Source organism: Aethalodelphis obliquidens, unplaced genomic scaffold (assembly GCF_003676395.1).
Source record: "Aethalodelphis obliquidens isolate GAN/ISIS:26980383/991018 unplaced genomic scaffold, ASM367639v1 scaffold31, whole genome shotgun sequence".
Taxonomy (NCBI): Eukaryota; Metazoa; Chordata; class Mammalia; order Artiodactyla; family Delphinidae; genus Aethalodelphis; species Aethalodelphis obliquidens.
In genome coordinates, this window is record NW_020837975.1 from 21810020 (window position 1) to 21830036 (window position 20017).

A 20017-nucleotide genomic window follows, 5' to 3' on the forward strand; every position below is an offset into this window, starting at 1 on the left:
TTTATTTTTTGTTTTGTCTTTGTTACTAGATTGCAAGTTCTGTAAAGGCAGGGGCCACAGTTTGTTGTTTATCTTTGGGTCCCCAGTGCTTGTCAAATTTATATTTGTTGAATGAATGAATGAATGAATCAAATAAAGTATATGTGGCATAAATGAACCCGAGATGGAAGTGTAGGTATTTAATTATATAAGTTTTTGTGGGGAGTTCGCCACAGAATGGCATTTGAGCTAAGATGAGGCTAAAAACTGAGAGGGATGCTTTGTTGACTGGTAAGAAGTGCTCTCGCTCTCGAATTCTGTATTACAGGGCTGAGGGTTATAGATGTAGCCTGTTTGAAAAGCACTGCTTTGTAGGAAGGATGTGATGGTCACTGTTGTCCCATTTTACTGGACATAGAAATGTCTGTACTTTCTTAATTCTCAGTCCATGGGGCCATGACTACTGTTGATCATCTCATGGCCAGCAGGTGGGAGTCAAAGTTGCTGGACTTTCTCTACTGTGGGGAGCACAGAACCTAACAGAAAACAGTGTCACTGACCTAGCACAAGTCACTAGAGCTTATCCTCATGGTCACTTCTAGATGGGAGAGCGAGGGGGAACAAGTCCACGTTTATTATTTTATTTAAAAAATGTTATAAATAGTGGCTTGTATAATATAGCAATTTATAATTTTAAAGTGCTTCATTTTTATCAATTAGTGTCAACAGAGTAACTCCCATAGAATGATTAAAACTGTCTCTTGAGACTCTGAAAAGTAAACTGACTAATGTTTTTATTCAAGCTAATAAAGTGGTCCAGGTTAGATCCAAATCCAAGATTTGGAATCCAAGGATCTTTCCACCCTGGTACCAGGGAAGGACTCTTCCCAGTGCGGAGACTTGCTGTGTGGTCTCACATCTCACTGTGTCTTTTCCTGTCTGTTATTTCCTCAGTGGAACCTACAGTGACCATCTCCCCATCCAGGACAGAGGCTCTAAACCACCACAACCTGCTGGTCTGCTCGGTGACAGATTTCTATCCAGGCCAGATCAAAGTTCGGTGGTTCCGGAATGACCAGGAGGAGACAGCTGGCGTTGTGTCCACCCCTCTTATTAGAAATGGGGACTGGACCTTCCAGATGCTTGTGATGCTGGAAATGACTCCCCAGCAAGGAGATGTCTACACCTGCCATGTGGAGCACCCCAGCCTCCAGAGTCCCATCATGGTGGAGTGGTGTAAGGGGCACTTGGTTTCCTTTCACCGTGGGGCCCACGGGACAGGGGCAGATAGAGCTTCCTTGGTCCATCCCATCTCATCCCTTGTCCCCAGAATCCCTACTGAGCTGGAAATTACAGGACACAAGAGTGCCTCTTGCCTCATATTAAGGGCATCAGAAGAATCCTGATCTCATTGTCTTTCCAGATACAGGGAGCTCACTCTACACACCAGGGCCCCAGAGCCCAGCCCTGGTAGCTCTGAAGGATTGACTGGTGACCAGAGTCTTAGGGCGTAAGGTTATGGATGTGTCCCTGAGGAGCAGGGATCCACTTTCCCCTTCTCCCACCCGTCCACTCTGTCCAAGGATCTGTTGGCGGGTCTCCCCTAGGGGTAGTCAGAATGGAGAACTAGGTTCCCCTGGCACCTCCACCTCCTGTATCTCAGACTAGACTTTAGGCTTCTCAAAGGGACACCCCGCTTTGGTGTGGGGACAAACCCTGACACTCAGGCTCTGATCCCTAGGGGCACAGTCTGGATCCGCCCAGAGCAAGATGCTGAGTGGTGTTGGGGGCTTTGTGCTGGGGCTGATCTTCCTCGGGCTGGGTCTCATCATCCGTCACAGGAGCCAGAAGGGTAAGGAACTCTGGGGAAAAGGGGAAGACGGGCTGTGACTGAGACCCTCTGTTCAGGGAGGCCTGTGCCTCTAGATGTAGCTCTTTCCTCCTGACCCTGAAAGGAAGGAGACTAGGCTGGTGGTGGGCGGAAATGGAACGACCTAGGGAGACATTGGAGTCTGATTTTACTGGTTGAAAAGTAGCCCTTTCACAGAGGTGACAGGTGGGATTTATTCTAGGGCTTCCTTCTAGTGGCAGTTCCATTCATTTGGGGAGATTTTATTTTAGGGCAGTTAAGGCCTTGTGGGTAGAGAGGATGGGTAGGGAAGAAATATATTTCAAATTAAGTTGCTTATCTCATTTCCCTTTGGGGTGGGCAAGACACTTGCTGTTTGTGTCATGAGACCTTTTGTGGGACCTCCTGGGCCTCCACCAGCAGGTACTGTTTTTGCTCTGTTTCACTGGGGGTTATGGGGACAGGTAAAAGAGGGAAGGGTGTGAGGTGAGTATACCTGAGCACAATGGTCTCATCCGTGGCCTATTTTCTGCTATGGGATCAAGAGTTAGGGGAGAAGTTCACCCAGTTTCTGTAGGAAGCTCCTGAGGTTGTTCTCCAGAATCAGGCCATAACTTTGGTGGCCTCTTTCTGTGAAACTTAGAGCCAGAACTGTGGTGTTAGTGCTAGACACCAGGATGATACCCACTTTGTGCCACATGTTGGTGACTACTGCCTGTGGGCATTTATAGTGACTGAAAGAGGCTATGCGTGGTGGAAAGAAGGTGAGTTATTATCTAATTTATTAAAAGTTTGACGTCTTCATGTCCCCCAGAAGGCTAACAGCTGCTCCCCAGCCTTCCACACATCTGTGTCAGGCTGAAGTGTTGTGCCCTCTTCAGCTGATTCACCTCTACACAGATGTTAGGGGAGGTGATGGTGACATGCCCCGGACCTCAGCTTTCTCTGTCGGATGCTGCAGGCCGAGAAGAGGTGAGGGGGCACGTCCCTCAGGGTGCCATGTGCTGATCACTCTCTCTCTTCTCCAGGGCACTGACTCCTGAGGACGCTTTGACGGGGATTGGTTTTTGCTCTTCTGCAATAGCTGCCTGTTCTTGCCCAGAATTCCCAGTTGCCTGTCAGCCTGTTCCTCTGAGATCAGGTTCCTCCATTAACTCTAACACAGTCACCAGGTTACCCCTTGCCCTGCCCCAAGAATTTGACTGTGATGCTGCTTCCTGCACTGACCCTGGAGCCTCTGCCGGTGTACTGCCAACAGCGTCTACTGAACATCTACTCAGACCCCAAGGGATTTTTCTGTTTGCTTTCTCCCTCTGCAGACTGCTCAAGAGAAGCACATTGTAACCGTTACCTGGCTATAGGGTATATCGTAATTAAACATGAATATGAGTTATCTATACCCTGAGCCTTCTTTTTTATTAAGTTTATGCTAATCATATATTTTTTTAATATTTATTAAGACTCGCGCCGGGTTTCAGTTGTGGCACATGGGATCTTCGTTGCTGCATGCGGGATCTTTAGTTGCGGCATGCGGGATCTAGTTCCCTGACCAGGGATTGAACCCGAGCCCCCTGCATTGGGAGCACGGAGTCTTAACCACTGGACCACTGGACCATAGGGAAGTCCCTATGCTAATCATATATTTTTTATTGAGGTATAATTGATATACAACATTATATTAGTTTTGGCTGTACAGCATGATGATTCAGTATTTGTATATATTTTTGCAAAATGATCACTACAATAAGTCTCGTTAACATCATCACTATAGATTGTTACAATATTTTTCTTGTGATGAGAACTTTTTAGATCTACTCTTCCAATGACCACCTGTCAGGGTTACAGGAAGGAGGCCTCCCTTGTGGGGAGGTTAGATAGTTATCCAGCTGTCAGACCAACACACAGGCTGGGAGCTGGTTGAGAAGCAGGCTGTACCCAGGAGTCTGATTCAGCAGCTCTGGGTAGAATCCAGAGAATCTCTGCTGGGAAACCACTGGAGCAGATCAGTGGATTCCACAGTGGTGGGAAGAATGAAAAGGACATCTCCTTCATATTTGCGTTTTATCTAAAAGTTAAAAAAAGGAAGTAAGCTTACTAATATTTGAGGTCTAGTGAATCAGACAGTCTCGTGTCACAACTGAGATGTCACATAGAATACTGTAGGTAGAGCAGGAGTATTCCATCACTGAAAGCTGCAGCTGTATCTTCATTTGTTCACTCACATTAGCATGTTTCCATGTCTTGTAGTTTACTGTGCCCTCTTAAAGAAACTTACGGACTATATTATTTTATTTTATTTTTATTATTTTAAATAACAGAATTGCAAATGGTAGAATCTTTACAATATTTTGAATGAAATGGGGAATAACCATGAAAATCTTTTGTGTCACAGAGAGGTTTGTGGGTTATCCTGGGTCTAAACAATTAAAGCATAGTCAAATTAAAAAAAAACTACTCTTTTAGCAACTTTCAAATATACAACACAGTATAATTAACTAGATTCACCATGCTGTACATCACATCCCCAGGACTTACATATGTTATAACGGGAAGTTTGTGCCTTTTCACCACCTTCATGACTTTTGCCCACCTCTGGCAACCACCAATTCATTCTCTTTATCTATGAGTTCTTTTCTATTAAAGATTCCACATGAGTTAAGTGAGATTTTATGGTATTTGTCTTTCTCTGTCTAACTTATTTCACTTAGCATAATGCCCTCAAGGTCAATCCATGCTGTTGCAAATGGCAAGATTTCATTCTTTTTATGGCTGAATAATATTCCATTATGTATATATACACACCACAGTTTCTTTATCCATGCATTCACCAATGGCCACTTACGTTGCTTTCATATCATGGCCATTGTAATTAATGCTTCAATGAACATGGGGTGCATAGATCTTTTTCAAGTTAGTGTTTTTGTTTCCTGTGGATAAATACCCAGAAGAGAAATTGCTGGATCATATGGCAGTTTTATTTTTAATGTTTTGAGGAACCTCCATGCTGCTTTCAATAGTGCTGAACCAATTTACATTACCACCAAGTGTACAAGGATTCATTTTTCTCTACATCCTTGCCAGCACTTGTTATTTCTTGTCTTTCTGATGATAGCCATTATAACATGTGTGAGGTGATATCTTTTTTAAAAATATATTTATTTAATCTTAAAAATTTATTTATTCATTCATTTATTTATTTTTGTGGTGATACCTTACTGTGGCTTTGATTTGCATTTCCCTATTGATTAGTGATGTTGAGCATCTTTTCACTTACCTGTTGGCCGTCTGTATGTCTTCTTTGGAAAAATGTCTATTCAGATTCTCTGCCTTTTTTTTTTTTTTTTTTTTGCTTTACGTGCCCCTCTCACTGTTGTGGCCTCTCCCGTTGTGGATCACAGGCTCCGGACGCGCAGGCTCAGCGGCCATGGCTCACGGGCCCAGCCGCTCCGCGGCATGTGGGATCTTCCCAGACCGGGGCACAAACCCGCGTCCCCTGCATCAGCAGGCGGACTCTCAACCACTGCGCCACCAGGGAAGCCCCTCTGCCCATATTTTAATCAGACTTTGTTTTGCTTTTGAATTGTATGATATTTTTATACATTTTGGATATTAACTCCTTAGCAGATATATAATTTGCAAATTTTTTTCCCATTCAGTAAATTTTTTTTTCATTTGGTTGATAGTTTCCTTTGCTGTGCAGAAGCTTTTTAGTTTGATGTAGTCTGACTTGTTTATTTTTGCTTTTGTTGCCTTTACTTTTGGTGTCAAAAAGTCATCGCAAAGGCCAATGTCAAGGAGCTTACCATCTATGTTTCTTCTAGGAGTTTCAAGGTTTCAGGTCTTATATTCAAATCTTTAATCTATTTTGAGTTAATTTTTGTGTATGGTGTAAGATAGTGGTTCATATTCTTTCTTTCTCATGTAGCTGTCTACTTTTCCCAACGCCATTAATTGAAGAGACTTTTCTTTTCCCACTGTGTATTCTTGGCTCCTTTATTGAAAATATGTGTATGGGTTTATATTTGGGATCTCTATTCTGTTCCATTGATCTACGTGTCTGTTTTTATGCCAATACTATATTGTTTTGATTACTATAGTTTTACAATATATTTGAAATCAGGGAGCTTGATATCTCCAGCTTTGTTCTTTCTAAAAATTTCTTTGGCCATTCTGGATCATTTGTGGTTCCATATGCATTTTAGAATTATTTGTTCTAATTCTGTGAAAAAATGCTATTGATATTTTGATAGGGATTGCATTGAATCTGCTTTGGTCATTTTAACAATATTAACTTCTTCCACTCCATGACCATGTTACATTTTTCCATCGGTTTGTGTCATCTTCAATTTCTTTCATCTGTGTCTTATAGTTTTTAGAGTACAAGTCTTTTACCTCCTTGGTGAGATTTATTTCTAGGTATTTTATTTTTTTGATGCAGTTGTAAATAAGATTGTTTTCTTAATTTCTCTTTCTGATAGTTTGTTGTTAGTGTATAGAAACGCAACAGATTTCTATGTACTAATTTTGTATCCTACAACTTTATTGAATTAATTTATTGCTCTAATAGGTTTTTGGTGGTGCCTTCAGGATTTTCTATATATACTGTCATGTTGTCTGCAAACAGTGCTTCTTGCCTTCCAACTTGGATTCCTTTAATTAATTAATTTATTTTAGTCTGATTTTAGGACTTCTAATACTATGTTGAATAAAAGTGGCTAGAGTGGTCATCCTTGTTTTCATTCTGATCTTAGAGGAAATGCTTTTGGCCTTTCAATGTTGAGTAGCGTGTTGGCTATGGGTTTGTCATACATGGCCTTTATTATGTTGAGGTATGAACCCTCTATACCCACTTTGTTGAGAGTTTTTATCATAAACAGGTGTTGAATTTTGCCAAAAGCTTTTTCTGCATGTATTGAGATAATCATGTTTTTTATTCTTCTATTTGTTAATATGGTATATCACCTAGATTGATTTGCAGATGTTGAATCTTGCAGCTACAAAAACCAGGGCACCAGAAGAGTGTAAGAGCTCCCTTCTGAGAGCTACTGGCACTGTGGAGCGTGGCAGAGGAGAGTGAAATGATAGTGCCCACCCTCCAAGTTCTCTGGAAGGGATTACAGTCAGCCTTTAGATTTGTGTTTAATTAGAAGCTTCCCCCTCAGGCTTTAGCTATGATGGTAAGCTAATAGTCCTCTTTCACAGAAATACTGATCTCCCGGGTCTGTTGCTTCTTACTGTGCCCTGGGTTGGTAGCTGTTTAAGAACTTTTCTACATTTGTTATAGTTCTTTGTCACCCCTGAGCCTAGTGTCACCCTAAGCCAGACAATGTAGAGGCATCTCCTAGCACCAGCTGGAAAAATCAGGGCACCAAAGGTATACGCTTCTGTGGAGGGCACCAGTGGGCTGGAGCAAGGCAGGGGGAGAGTGCAAAGATTTTGTCCACTGGCTTCTGTTGCATGCAAGTACCTCTATGACCCCTTAGAATTGTGCCAAACCAGAAACCTGCCCCTCAGGCCAAAACTCCTGGACAAAAAATAAGCCTCTTTCTCAGAAAGACTGGGAATGTGTTTCAGTCTGCTATTTGTGCAGTACCCTTGGGGTGGTAGTCTGCCAAGAACCGTATGATTGTTACAGTCCTATTGGACCTAGGAGTGTGAATCTCCCTGCCCTCCAGAACCAGGTGATCCAAAGACATCCCACTGGGTTGCAGCCACAAAAACTGGGACACCAGACCCAAAAACCAGGACACCAGACCCAAGTAAAAGCTCCCCTGCAGGAAATACTGGTGCTCTGGAGTGTGGCACAGGAATAGTGTGACGATAGCACCTGCTGGCTAGCGCGATACAAAGTGGGAGTGTAAAGATGGAATCCCTGAAAAAAAAAGGCGTAGGATAAAAAAATAAAAAGGTGTCTGCCCACCTTAGCATAGCAGAGGGAGAGTGCGAAGATGGTGGCTGCCAGCCTGCATCCCTGGGGAGTATCCCAGCAGACCCCTGCTCCTTAGGCTGACACTTTAAGGTCATCAAATGAGCCTCATTCCCATAAAGTCTGGGCACTTTTCAAATGGCTTCTGTGCTGGGACCTGCGTCGAGTGAGTCTGTGTGTGAGCCCTTTAAGAGCCATTTCTTGGTTCACTACAATATTGTCTCATGGACATGAGAGCCATTGGCTTTCAAAGCTAGAAGTTTTGGGGACTCATCTCTCAGGTGCAGGTCTTAAAAGTTGGGGTGTCTATATTGTGGTGCTCACACCCCTTGCTCCTCAGGGAGAAGCTCTGGATTTTGAGTTCCTTCCCAATTGTGGGTTGCTGTACCTGGAGAAGGGTTTATGGAAAGATAATGACTCAGCCTCTCTTGCCTTGATGTGGTTTCCCTCTCATTTGCCTGATGTGCAGGTGTTGTTAAGCCAGCTTTTAGTTTAGTTATTTTTTTTTTCCAGAGGAAATTGTTCCATTTATAGCTGTAGACTGGGTGTGTCCATTGGAGGAGGTGAGTTCATAATCTTCCTTCATCAACCTCTTGTACCAAACTCTTTCAGCAATTTTGAATATATCATCACCTTCTGTCCTTAAACGTAAGATTTCTTTTGAGAAATCTGATAGCATTATAGTTTCCCTCATAAGTTATAAGCTTCTTTTCTCTTGCTGCTTTTAAGATTATCTCTGTCTTTGATTTTTTACAACTTTATCATAATACATCTTTGAGAAAATCTCTTTAAGTTGAATTTTTTTTTTTTAAGAAGATGTTGGGCGTTGGAGTTTATTAATTTATTTTTGCTGTTTTGGGTCTTCGTTTCTGTGCGAGGGCTTTCTCTAGTTGTGGCAAGAGGGGGCCACTCTTCATCGCGGTGCGCGGGCCTCTCACTGTCACGGCCTCTCTTGTTGCGGAGCACAGGCTCCAGACGTGCAGGCTCAGTAGTTGTGGCTCACGGGCCTAGTTACTCCGCGGCATGTGGGATCCTCCCAGACTAGGGCTCGAACCCGTGTCCCCTGTATTAGCAGGCAGATTCTCAACTACTGCACCACCAGGGAAGCCCTTTAAGTTGAATTTGTTTCTTAACTATGAGCTTCATGAACTTAGATATCCAAATCTCACCTCAGATATAGGAAACTCTCAGTGATTATTTCTTTTCTTTCTTTTTTTAAAGAGAGTGATACTGGCAGGGCTATTTTATTATTTATTTACTTATTTTTTTGCATTAAAATTTTTTATTGGAGTATAGTTGATTTACAATGTTGTGTTACTTTCTGCTGTACAGCAAAGTGAATCAGTTATACATATACACATATCCACTCTTTTTTAGATTCTGCCATTGTTTCTTTAAATAAGCTTTATGTTCCCTTCTCCATCTCTTTTCCTTCTGGGACTCCAATAATTGACAGAGGGTTACATTTGATTGTATTCTACAGATCTTCTAGGCTTTATTCACTCTTTTTCATTCTTTTTTCTTTGTTTTGTTCTGAGTGGATAATTTCAAAGTTCCTGTCTTCTAATTCACAGATTCTTTCCTCTACTTGATGGAAAGAAGATGAAAGAATCTTCCTCTTCTTTCCATCAGGCAGAAAGAGCATTTTTTGTTGTACTTTTCATATCCAGAATTTCTATTTGTTTTTTTTTTTAAGATTTCTATTTCTCTATTAAACTTCTAATTTTGTTCATGTATTGTTTCCCTGATTTCATTGAGCTGTCTTTCTGTGTTTTCTTGTAGCTCACTGAGCTTCCTTAAAAGAGCATTTTTGGGTAAATTATAGACCTCCACGTCCTGGTGTCAGTTACTGGAAGATTATTTTGATTCTTTGGTGTGTCATGTTTCCTTGATTTTTCATGTTTCTTGAAGTCCTTCATTTCTGTCTTTGCATTTGAAGTAGCAATCACCTCCTCCAGTCTTTACTAACTGACTTTGGGAGAGAAACACGTTCTGTCCGTCTTGCTAGGGATTCTGAGACTCTCTCAGACCTTTTATGGATATGCCTGTACCACACTTCTTGCTCTCTCGTGGCACAATGCTTAAACTTGTATGCCTTCTCTTGATTCTGCAATGTACCAGGCTGGCTGCTGACAGCTTCCCTTTTGTTTTCCCAAGAATGGAGCTGAAGCTCAGGTTCATGTTCTCTCCCTGGCCTACAGATTTGGGCTGGCTTTCTGTGCTACTCATTAGTTGTCTGCCAAAGCTCACTCTTGCTGCTGTCAGGAGTGCACACAGGGAGCTGGCCACAGTGTGGGGGGTGTGTGGGTGAGGTGTATGGGGTGTTGGGAGTGCCTGTGGGCAAACTGATGGGATTCAATGGTGAGGTATCCCCAGTGGCTTGTTGGTGGACATCTTGAAGGATCTGCGCCTCTTTCATATCTTCCAAGAGTTCTATCTGCCACTTTGCTGGCCTCTACTCACCCCCAGTAACGTAAGTTATGACTCACTACTCTGGATGGGGTGAGAGAGAAATGGCAGTTTCCCGCACAGCTGAGGAAGACAGGTGTTCACTCACATGCTCTCACTTTCCTTACAATTATCCTTACAGGATAATTCGTGAGTTGAGAAGGTCTCTCTTGGCACCAAGCTGTGCTGCCTTGGGGAGGAGTGATGCTGTTCCTCCTACCCTCTCCAGTGTGTCCAACTTGTATTTCTTTGCTCCAGTGGTGTGCTGGAAGTTCTCCACTGGAAACCTGGACTTCCACAAAGGCTCTCTCACCTATGAGTAATTGTCTAAGACTGTTCTCTGCGGGTTCCCAGATAATAGCTAAGAGGGGCTGAGCCAGTTCATGGGCCATTGCAGGGTCCCTAGCCATGACTGAGGTCTGTATGCTTGTTATCTGATGCATGGTTGGCAAGACTCCTCCTGGATTCCTTAGCATATGGTGTTGGATCCCATAGCTCCCACAAAGGTATCTTTATCCAGGAATGGATACCAAATTGTTGTTAAAAGGGGGATATGAACGAGAGACATCTTGTTCGACCATGTTGCTGATGCCACTCCCCAAGTACGTTCCTGTTTCCTGATTAACAACCTCACTTAACTAAGTCATATTCTTAATCAACTTCCAATAAAGCTATGTGTGCTAGGTACATTTTTTATTCTTTTATGTCTAACAGTATTTTATCCTTTCTTCATGCCTAATTGTGATTTTGAAAAGGTATACATTTATTAATAGAAAATACTTTTCCTTTAGAACTTCCAGGCCTTTTTCATTATCTTTATGATGTAAGTATCTGACGGTTTAACAGTGTCTGTTGTCTGTTTGTTTTGTTTCCCTCATTGGGATATTTTATGATCTTCTTTTAACACTTGAGATTCTGAAATTTTAAAAATGATTAAAAAAATTTTTAATGTATCTAAGAATGAGTTTTTTTTCATTAATTTTGCTAAATATCTGAAAGTCCCCATTCCATGTAAAGAATTAGGTCTTTTATATCTGGAAAATTTTCCTTTACTTGTTTTCATAAATTTCCTCCTTCATTTCTCTGTATCCCTCTCTAGCTCTGTTACTTGATGTTGCCAGGTCTATTCTCTGTGTCTTATCTTTTCTACCATATATTACATTTCTTTGTCTTCTTTTTCAGGGAGAAAATTTCAAGGAGGTTTTCTTGATTTAATTTTTATATTACATAATAATAATTCTATTATTATAATTTTTATATTATTCTATTATTTTTTAAATCTTCCTATTACATTTTCCAATTTTTTAGCCCGTCATTATTACTTTTATAGAGGAAGTATCTTTTCACTAAGGACTAATTAGAAAGAATTGAAATAGCTTGCTTGCTCTTACATAAACTTTCTCTACTAAACTGTAATAATTTTTGTTTTATTTTATTGTCATACTCTCTTTTTAAAAAGTAATTAATTTGGCTGCATCAGGTCTTAGTTGTGGCATGCGGGATCTTTCATTGTGGCGCACGGGCTCTTCATTGCAGCGTGCAGATTTCTCTAGTTGTGGCAAATGGGCTCAGTAGTTGCGGCGTGCCCTGCGGCATGTGGGATCTTAGTTCTCCGACCAGGGATCGAACCCACGTTCCCTGCATTGGAAGGCAGATTCTTAACCACTGAATCACCAGGGAAGTTCCTCATACTCTCTTTCATACTGTTAGATTTCTCAAACATTTGCTCTGCCCTCTTTAACCTTGTCCTTCACTTACTGTAAACCATCTTGTTTCATCTCAGACATTTATACAAGCCTTCTCTAAACACCAAATTATACTTGGTTCCTGTGCAATACTCTCTCATATTACCTTGTTCTTTTCCTTTATAAATTCTTCAGAGTTTGTACTTGGATGTTTGTGAAACTGTTTCATGTATGTATGCTTCCTCCTATTGGAATGTAAATTCTTCAAAGACAATAAATGTATCTGTTTTCACATTACTTTAATACACTCAGAATGTAGTATGGTATGTATCACAGCATCGCTTCTAAGTGACCATTTTTACATTATAGATTGAACTAGTAATTATATTTAATAAAGTTTGGGGTTTAGCCCAACCAATAATAAAGTGAACATTACTTTGCTTTCTTTTGCTATTATTCTTTGTTGTATACACACTCTTTAGGGTTACATTTCTGAGAGGTTCTAAGGTGTAGAACAGGATTTGGATACTCAGTGTTTCTTAACTGCAATACAAATAAGGAAAACCTTAAAAACCAAAATAACTTCAAACAGAATGCTTCTCTGCTTATTTTTTCTTTTGGCTTTCCTGGAATATCTAAAAAAACCTTTGTATTATGGAACATTTCAACTATATACAGTAATAGGGAGAATAGTACCATGTATCAACAGTCCAGTTTTAAAAATGATCAGTTCATGGACAATTTTGTAAATCCACCCATTTAATATTATATGCATACTGGGTTATTTTAAAGATAATCTTAGACAATATATAATTTCATTGATAAATATTTTACTATGAAAATCTAAGATATAACAACTTTTTAGAAATATAACAGCAATGCCATTACCACACCTAAAATTATTTCTGATTGTCTCAATAATTTTTTTTGTTTGTTTGTTTTTGCGGTACGCAGGCCTCTCATTGTTGTGGCCTCTCCCATTGCGGAGCACAGGCTCCAGACGTGCAGGCTCAGCGGCCATGGCTCACGGGCCCAGCCGCTCCGCGGCATGTGGGATCTTCCCGGACCGGGGCTCGAACCCACGTCCCCTGCATCAGCAGGCAGACTCTCAACCACTGCGCCACCAGGGAAGCCTCTGTCATAACTTTTAAAAGCTATATTAAGATGAGTACAGACTTATTTCTTGGTTTTTGTATTTCTGCTATAACAAATCTACACCATGGGAGAAGAGTATATATTATCTTCAATGATGCCTGAATTAGGGGGGTGGGTGACAGTGCCAAGAATGGGAACAGAAGGAAGAGAGAAATAATAATCTCAGCTAAGATAACAACATATTATTAGGCTACACAGGTTGCTCTTGTGTTACTGGGCATGAAACGTGATCTGAGAAACGAAATTAAGGGGCCTAAAGCATAAGGGAACAAGGTCCTAGTCAGCCTTGAGATGAAAGACAGGAAAAGTTTCAATAAAAGGAGGATTCATTGCTTCCATGATGATAGTGGATCAGGGTCACTAGGGATTAGGTAACTGGGTGGAATACGGCAGTGATCCCATGGTATGTAACTATTGAGAACAGAAAAAAATCATCAGGTGGTCAGGGGGAGAATTCCGAGGTATATGTGAGCTTTAAGGGATAAGTCCCAGAGAAGAGGTGAGAGGAGAGAAGCTATATGAAGCTATATGAAGAACTATAAGAACTATATGAAGATAGTTCTAGGTCACCTAGCATGTCCACTCTTCTGCTCTGGTAGACGGGCAGTGCACCTGCAACAGGACAGACATGAGACTGATGAGTCCTAGGGGCCTTCTGTGTAATCATCATGACCTTTCCCAGTTCTCCTCAACCTTTCAACCACATTTGAGTCCACAAACCTCTTCCCACTTTCTTTCCTCCTATACTGTCTCCAGTGCTGACAAATCTGAATCCTTACCTTCCCTTCTAGGGAGCAACTCACAAGGGCCCTTGGTGTCTGGAGGGACCACCTGAGCGCAGGCCTTGGATGATGAAGACAGTGCCCACCACGATGCCTACAAGGCCCACAGTCAACCCCAGGGCGCAGACCACAGTCTCTGTCAGCTCTGACATAGGGGTTGGAATCTCAGGTTCTGCAAAAGTGAAGTTGTAAAACTCAGAATACAGAGTGTTGGTTCATGTGCATGTGTTTGGGATGGGGCAGGAGGTGTGGTGTTCATTCTACAAAGACTCAGGGCAGCAGGCTTAGGGAAGAGAGGGAAGTATATCTTTAGAAACACTTGAAGTGTGGAAAACAAGCTCTGGACCATGTGATTTAGGGGCTAAAAGGCAGGACATTCTGTACTTGATAGAGAAGAGAAAGTATCAAAGGGGTGGAACTCGTACATACCCCAGTGTTTCAGCAGTGGCTCCTCCAGGCCCCAGTGTTCCACTTTGCAGTCATAAACATCATCATCAGAAGGCAGGAAGGTGAGATAACTGATCTTGAGGAAGGAAAGATCATTCTTCGTGAGGAAGCTGATCTCAGAAACACCCTCTCTGACTGTGTGTCCGTTCCTCAACCATGTGATGTTGATCACAGGAGGATAGATGTTGTCCACAAGACAGATGAGGGTGTTGGGTTGACGCAGCAACACAGGGAACTTAGAAAACACAGTCACCTCAGGAACCTCTGTGGTGAGAAAACAGCACTGATGTGAAATGAGGATAGCTCTGCCCTGAGGTTCTGCATTGCATCCTGGGGGAGCCCTCCCACCAACATTTCCCAGTCTGACAGTGGAAGAGCTCTTGTTTCCCTTTTGCTTGGGAGATGCTATTCACTGCCTCTGCTTTATCCCCATGTTCTCTGTGGGCATGCTTGTTAAGGAGGGAGGTCTGTGGGATTCAAGGGATATGTTATGGGAGTAGGGATCCTTATATTACATGGAAATATGTGATCTTTGAGAAGAGGGAGGATGAGGGTCCAGTAATTACTATGAGAAAATCTGGGGACTCCTTGGAAAGGAGAGAGTTTTATAGAGTGGTGAAGGGTATCTCTCCTTAGGGAACAAGAGAGTGAGGCCTGGTATGAAACAATAGTTTCAGTAAAGAGAGGCAGAATGGTGGACACCTACCATTGGTAACAGGGGTAAAGTTGGAGTGTTTAATCAGGATATCCAAGTTATGTTTCGCCACAGCTATGTTTCTCAGGGCACCCTGTGGGTCAAAACCTGCGAATTCGCTAAACACAGGCAGCCGCCAGACAGTCTCCTTCTTCTCCAGGTCCACATAAAACAGCTCATCTCCATCAAATTCTTGGGTGTACTGGCCAGAGGGCCCAAAAGACTGGTAGATAGTTGTGCCATAGGATGCAACGTGGTCAGCTGATAAGTGAAGGTGAGGGGCAGGAAGGTGCAAAACAGAGGGAGAGGAAAGAACCATGTTAAACAAAGTTACAGAAGAAACAACTCTCAAACACTGTAGTCTTCACCTCTGGCACAGTCTCAAAGCAAAATTCCCAGCACCTGTTTCCTTCGCCCTCAGTGTTGGTAGCTGTCCTGTTAGAATCCAGTCTGTCTTTCCACTATAACATATGCTCAGAAGGGTAGACTTTTCACAGGCCCTGTTTACTGCTATTTCCTGCATGTCCAGCTCAGTACCTGGCACATTGTAGGCTTGTGATAAATATCATAATGGAAAGAAAGAAGAAAGAAGGGAATGAATGAATGATCATGGTGTTAGTTTACTTCCCTTTGCTTCATAAGTTTTCTTTCTCACTTACTTCTTTCATCAGTTAATAACACATTCATTATGGTTCCTCTCCCCTCAGGACTGGCTCAGAGCAGAACGTTTTCTATACAAGATTCATTTCTTATTGATTGATTGATTGATTGATTGATTGTGGTACGCGGGCCTCTCACTGTTGTGGCCTCTCCCGTTGCGGAGCACAGGCTCCGGACGCGCAGGCTCAGCGGCCATGGCTCACAGGCTCAGCCGCTCCGCGGCACATGGAATCTTCCCAGACCGGGGCACGAACCTGTGTCCCCTGCATCAGCAGGCGGACTCTCAACCACTGCGTCACCAGGGAAGCCCCATCTTATTTTTTTTAAACCAAGGAAAAGCACACGGAATCTTATTATTTTAAAAGAGTTTCCTCTAACTGTTACAGGGTGTAAGAACGAGTATGACAAGGACAGTGACAGTATTACAAAACATATAAAGAATAAACAATGGTTTTAAGTTGTCTGTTTTGTTAACAGTAGTGATCCTTAAAGGAGAGTGCTTGATTGCTTCTGAAGTAAGAAATGGAAGTTTTATTTTGGATTTCTGTTACTTCCCACCCCTATTTTTTTCTTTAAGGAGGTTACTAAACTTCTTTTTCTGACTCAACACGTATTTGTTGAGGACTCAAGGTACTGTGCTGCCGTTTTCTTCAAATGGACAATATACTTTTCTGAGGATGCCAAAGCAGAATGGCAACCGGTTCAGTTGGACTCTACTCAAGTAAGCCTGACTGGACAATTTTGTCCAGACACATACAAGCCTTTTATCATTTTCTCTTTCCTTCCTTCCTCAATTACTGAGCATCAACAGGGTTTCAGACATTGTGGGAGGCAAAGAGTAAAATATCAATCAGGCATGGTCTCTGCCAACAAGGAGAATATTGATTAACGGGAGAGTCAGGTGAGTAAAGGAGCAAGTACAGTGTTCTGTGCTGAATTCTGGTATGGATGTATCCAACATCCTCATCTGACCTTAGCTATTAATCAAACCAAATGACATTATCCTTTCATGTTCCTTGGTCTTTGCAGGGTCTGTTTTTTTTTTTTCCCCCTGAAATGAAATTATCTGTTAGGATTTCCTGGACACCTCCAGTTCATTCTTTTTTAAAAATTTATTTAATTAATTAATTTATTTATTTTTGGCTGTGTTGGGTCTTTGTTGCTGCGTGCGGGCTTTCTCTAGGTGCATCCAGTGGGGGCTACTCTTCGTTGAGGTGATCAGGTTTCTCATTGTGGTGGCTTCTCTTGTTGTGGAGCACATGCTCTAGATGCGTGGGCTTCAGTAGTTGTGGCTTGTGGGCTCTAGAGTGCAGGCTCAGTAGTTGTGGTGCACGGGCTTAGTTGCTCCACGGCATGTGGAATCTTCCTGGACCAGGGATCGAACCCATGTGCCCTGAATTGGCAGGTGGATTCTTAACCACTGTGCCACCAGGGAAGCCCCAGTTCATTCTTGAAGTTTCGGCTTAGTTACCAACTTTTTAGCTAAGTTCTCTCATTACACATATTTTTGCTCACATTATAACCTCCAACCTCTCCATCCCAGTGTCCTGCTTTCAAGTCAATCTATTCCTCATCATTACCCAGCATGACCCCTTGGTTGATCACTTAAAAGGCCTTCCAATGTAGCCTCCTTATCCCTGTAGTGAATATTCTTGACTCCTTTTCAACCATGGATGTATGCAATTATTCTCTTCATCGGCTACTTGTCCTGAGTTGCCAGCACTGAAGAGCATCGCACTGCTGTGCCAACTGGAACCAATTCACTTTTACAGCTTCAGCCTCAGCTGCATCCATTGCCCTGCTCAGCAATACTCCTTCTGTTTTTCTGCACCATTTTCTTAGCATTACTAATCTTAGTACACTCCATGGGGCAGATAGCACGTCTTTTCATTTTTGCATCCCCCAAACTTAGCTTGCTGCGTGTTCAAGAATGAGTACAAAATGTCAATTACTATTCTTGAGGATCACAGAGACTTTGGGGAAGACTGACAAGCACAGAGGTAGCAGAATTATATGACAATCAGAATCAGCAGTGACCAGGGCTGCAGTATGATTGTGAGCCCTAAGCGCTGTTGCATAAGCAAGCTTTCCTCCATAAAAATATTAAAAGTCATATTTTATGGCCATACTGGGATAAAGACAAATATAATCTAGGCTAAACTAAAAATTAAAACATTTTCTTCTACCCTAAAAGTTCATTTTTTTTTCTAATTAAAATAATAAAATACTTTCATGGAGCCCTATAAGCACTGCAGGCCCTTGGCCTGTGTCCCCTGTGCCCAATGAGGAAGTCGAGCCTGACCAGGACACTCTAGTGTGACGCTGAAGAAACAAAATTTAGAAGTGCTCTGGAGAAGTACGTGAAACTTCCACTACCACACACAATTAGAATGGGAGCATTCATGGTTAGCAAAGTTGCTGAAGATTAGAGTAACCCTCCATTTCACTTCCCTTTTGAACTACCTGGCCTTTCTACTTCGGTTTTTACAAACTCACTCAATGTCTATAAAGTAACAAAGATGTGGGCCAGGGATGGATCCTGGAAGGAAAGGAAGACGAAGGAATGTAAGAAAAGAGGGTGGAAGGAGGGGGACAGCAAAGGCAGAGGGGCCTAAGGGACCAAATAAATAATCTGTGCTTGCCCATTCTTCTTGAAGGACTTCCTTAGATGGGGCAAAGAACTGGTAATTTGGGCTAACAATTTGAAAACAATATAATTTGATTCATCAAGTTTCTTATCATAAAGTTCTCAATTTTAAAATAAAAATAAGGAAATTTCTTACTTTGTTAAAGAAAATAAAGCAAAGCTACACTTGTAACGGTAAAACTAAAAAAATAAGAATAATCTTTGACATTTGTGTGTCTTAATCACTTAGAAAGCATTTCTACGCACGTCTTTTACTTGGTTATTTGTGAGGTGACATGTATGAGGTAACTGAGGTTAAGTGAGGACCCTGTGGTAAAACGCCTTGTGTAAAGGCATTCTGCTGGGCTTGCTTACCCTCTCCCCACCTGTGCGAGATGACAGCATGAAAATGTATGTAGATCTGAGACTGAAAAGGTCACCCTTCTTTGTATCTACACAGTATACAGAATTCATGGAACTGTTTACCCCAAGATACACTTTAGGAGAAATATACAAAAAGCTTCAAAATTTACTCAGAGAAATTTAGGAGCAATAGTTCATAAAATTTTAGTAACAAAATATCCACTTATGGAAACGTTTCTAATCTTTGAGGCAATAATGAATGAATGCCCTAGAGCCCTCCAGGACATATTCACTGGATCCAATATCAGAAACACAATAGTGTCCTTGGTGAGCTCTGCAACAGCACAAGTAGCAAAGAGAGTGGGTCTGGACTCTGGTTTCCTGCAGGAGGAATGACTCTAAGTTTTAGATTTGCTTAATATTGAGAACGCTTTGAGGAGTTGCTATTGTTTCTAGGCCAAACTCTATCTTTTTTTCCCTTCAATTCCCTGTTCCCCAACTCTAGTCCCCACATCCCTCAACCATGCACTCACCCACAATGTCTTCACCTCCACAGGGGCTCATCATGATGGTCAGGGTGAGGGTCCCCAGAATCAGAGCTCTGTTCAGGACCATCCTACTTTAAGGTGGTCTCAGCAGTTGCTGTTCTGAGTTGCAGAGCAATGATGAGGGCTGAGCTGAGAAGGAACTCTGTAGACACCCAAACCACACTCTGTAGACACCCAAACCACACTTGGCCAATCAGAAAAATCCCCTATGATGACACCTTAGTTGCCAGATGAAGACTTTGTACTAAGAGGCCTCGAAGGGGCTGGGAAATCCCTTGGTTCTGAGGCGGCCTCCACTCAGAGTGGACCTGAGGGAGTTTTCTATGAAAGGAGGGAGGGTATTAAATCAGAGTCTTCTCACATATGTGTATGCCTGCTGGTGACAAGAGGGCTGGGAATTTCTGAGCAGACTCGTGGACAGATGAAGTCATCACTAATATGGTGTCCGACAGGATATTCTGGGCTATAACTTCCAGGGTCTCTCCCCTGAGTTCGTCCCCCTCCCTGGCAGGCCCCACCTCCTCCCATTTCTCTTGCCTCCTTATGTGGGTTAACTGTCTTTCTCTTTGTTTCCATAGTGCATATGGAATTCTCTAAATATTGAGTTGATCCAAGTGATTTCTGCTGGTGATAGCCAAGGAGTACCTTTGCCTTTTCTACTTAGAGGAATCCAGTTGAGTAAATTATTCTTTTCGTACTCTCAAAAGCTTTTATTACCCAGGGCAATAAAAGTACTTGTAATGTCGTGTAATGCTGCCTAAGGTAACTGCATGATCTTTCATTTGAATTTTTTCCCCGTCATGCTCTATATTTTGGTGAACCTATCTACTTTTAAAGGAATTTGGAGAGCATTGA

General features: G+C 42.1%; 2 protein-coding genes across 8 annotated transcripts in view; one reads left to right on the forward strand and one right to left on the reverse strand.

The window, feature by feature from the left end:
- Positions 1-20017, forward strand: part of LOC113631214 (DLA class II histocompatibility antigen, DR-1 beta chain) — an 86441-nt gene that overhangs the window by 4091 nt on the left and 62333 nt on the right. Inside the window, exons 3-5 of one of the 3 annotated variants that reach the window (XM_027127525.1) lie at positions 934-1215; positions 1721-1831; positions 2857-3227. The exons of the other annotated variants lie outside the window; for them this stretch is intronic. Coding sequence (XP_026983326.1) covers positions 934-1215; positions 1721-1831; positions 2857-2864 — 401 coding nt within the window. The 3' untranslated portion in view covers positions 2865-3227. Of the gene's footprint in view, positions 1-933; positions 1216-1720; positions 1832-2856; positions 3228-20017 lie in introns of those variants that run through there. 3 annotated transcript variants of the gene reach the window in all.
- LOC113631215 (HLA class II histocompatibility antigen, DQ alpha 2 chain-like) lies at positions 6842-19295 on the reverse strand. Of its 5 annotated transcripts, XR_003437224.1 has the most exons (8): positions 19148-19294; positions 15368-15517; positions 14978-15226; positions 14254-14535; positions 13822-13996; positions 13589-13654; positions 13012-13020; positions 6842-6856 (listed from the first exon to the last, which is right to left on the reverse strand). XR_003437224.1 is itself a non-coding variant. In XM_027127528.1 (6 exons), exons 1-5 carry the CDS (start codon positions 19227-19229, stop codon positions 13842-13844), a joined length of 918 nt encoding a protein of 305 aa, XP_026983329.1. In that variant the 5' UTR covers positions 19230-19295; the 3' UTR covers positions 11789-11840; positions 13822-13841. The 5 variants fall into 5 exon arrangements, 3 of the variants coding, with proteins under 3 accessions (XP_026983329.1, XP_026983327.1, XP_026983330.1); XR_003437223.1 differs by lacking the exon at positions 6842-6856 and having other exon boundaries at positions 13017-13560; positions 13592-13654; positions 19148-19244; XM_027127528.1 differs by lacking the exons at positions 6842-6856; positions 13012-13020; positions 13589-13654 and adding an exon at positions 11789-11840 and having other exon boundaries at positions 19148-19295.

Coding starts and splice junctions, on each gene's coding strand:
- LOC113631215 (XM_027127528.1), bottom strand. CDS start 19,229: ATGGTCCTGAACAGAGCTCTGATTCTGGGGACCCTCACCCTGACCATC. Junction 14,536..14,977: donor CTTTACCCCTGTTACCAATG/GTAGGTGTCCAC, acceptor TTCTCACCACAG/AGGTTCCTGAGGTGACTGTG. Junction 13,997..14,253: donor GCCACTGCTGAAACACTGGG/GTATGTACGAGT, acceptor TCACTTTTGCAG/AACCTGAGATTCCAACCCCT.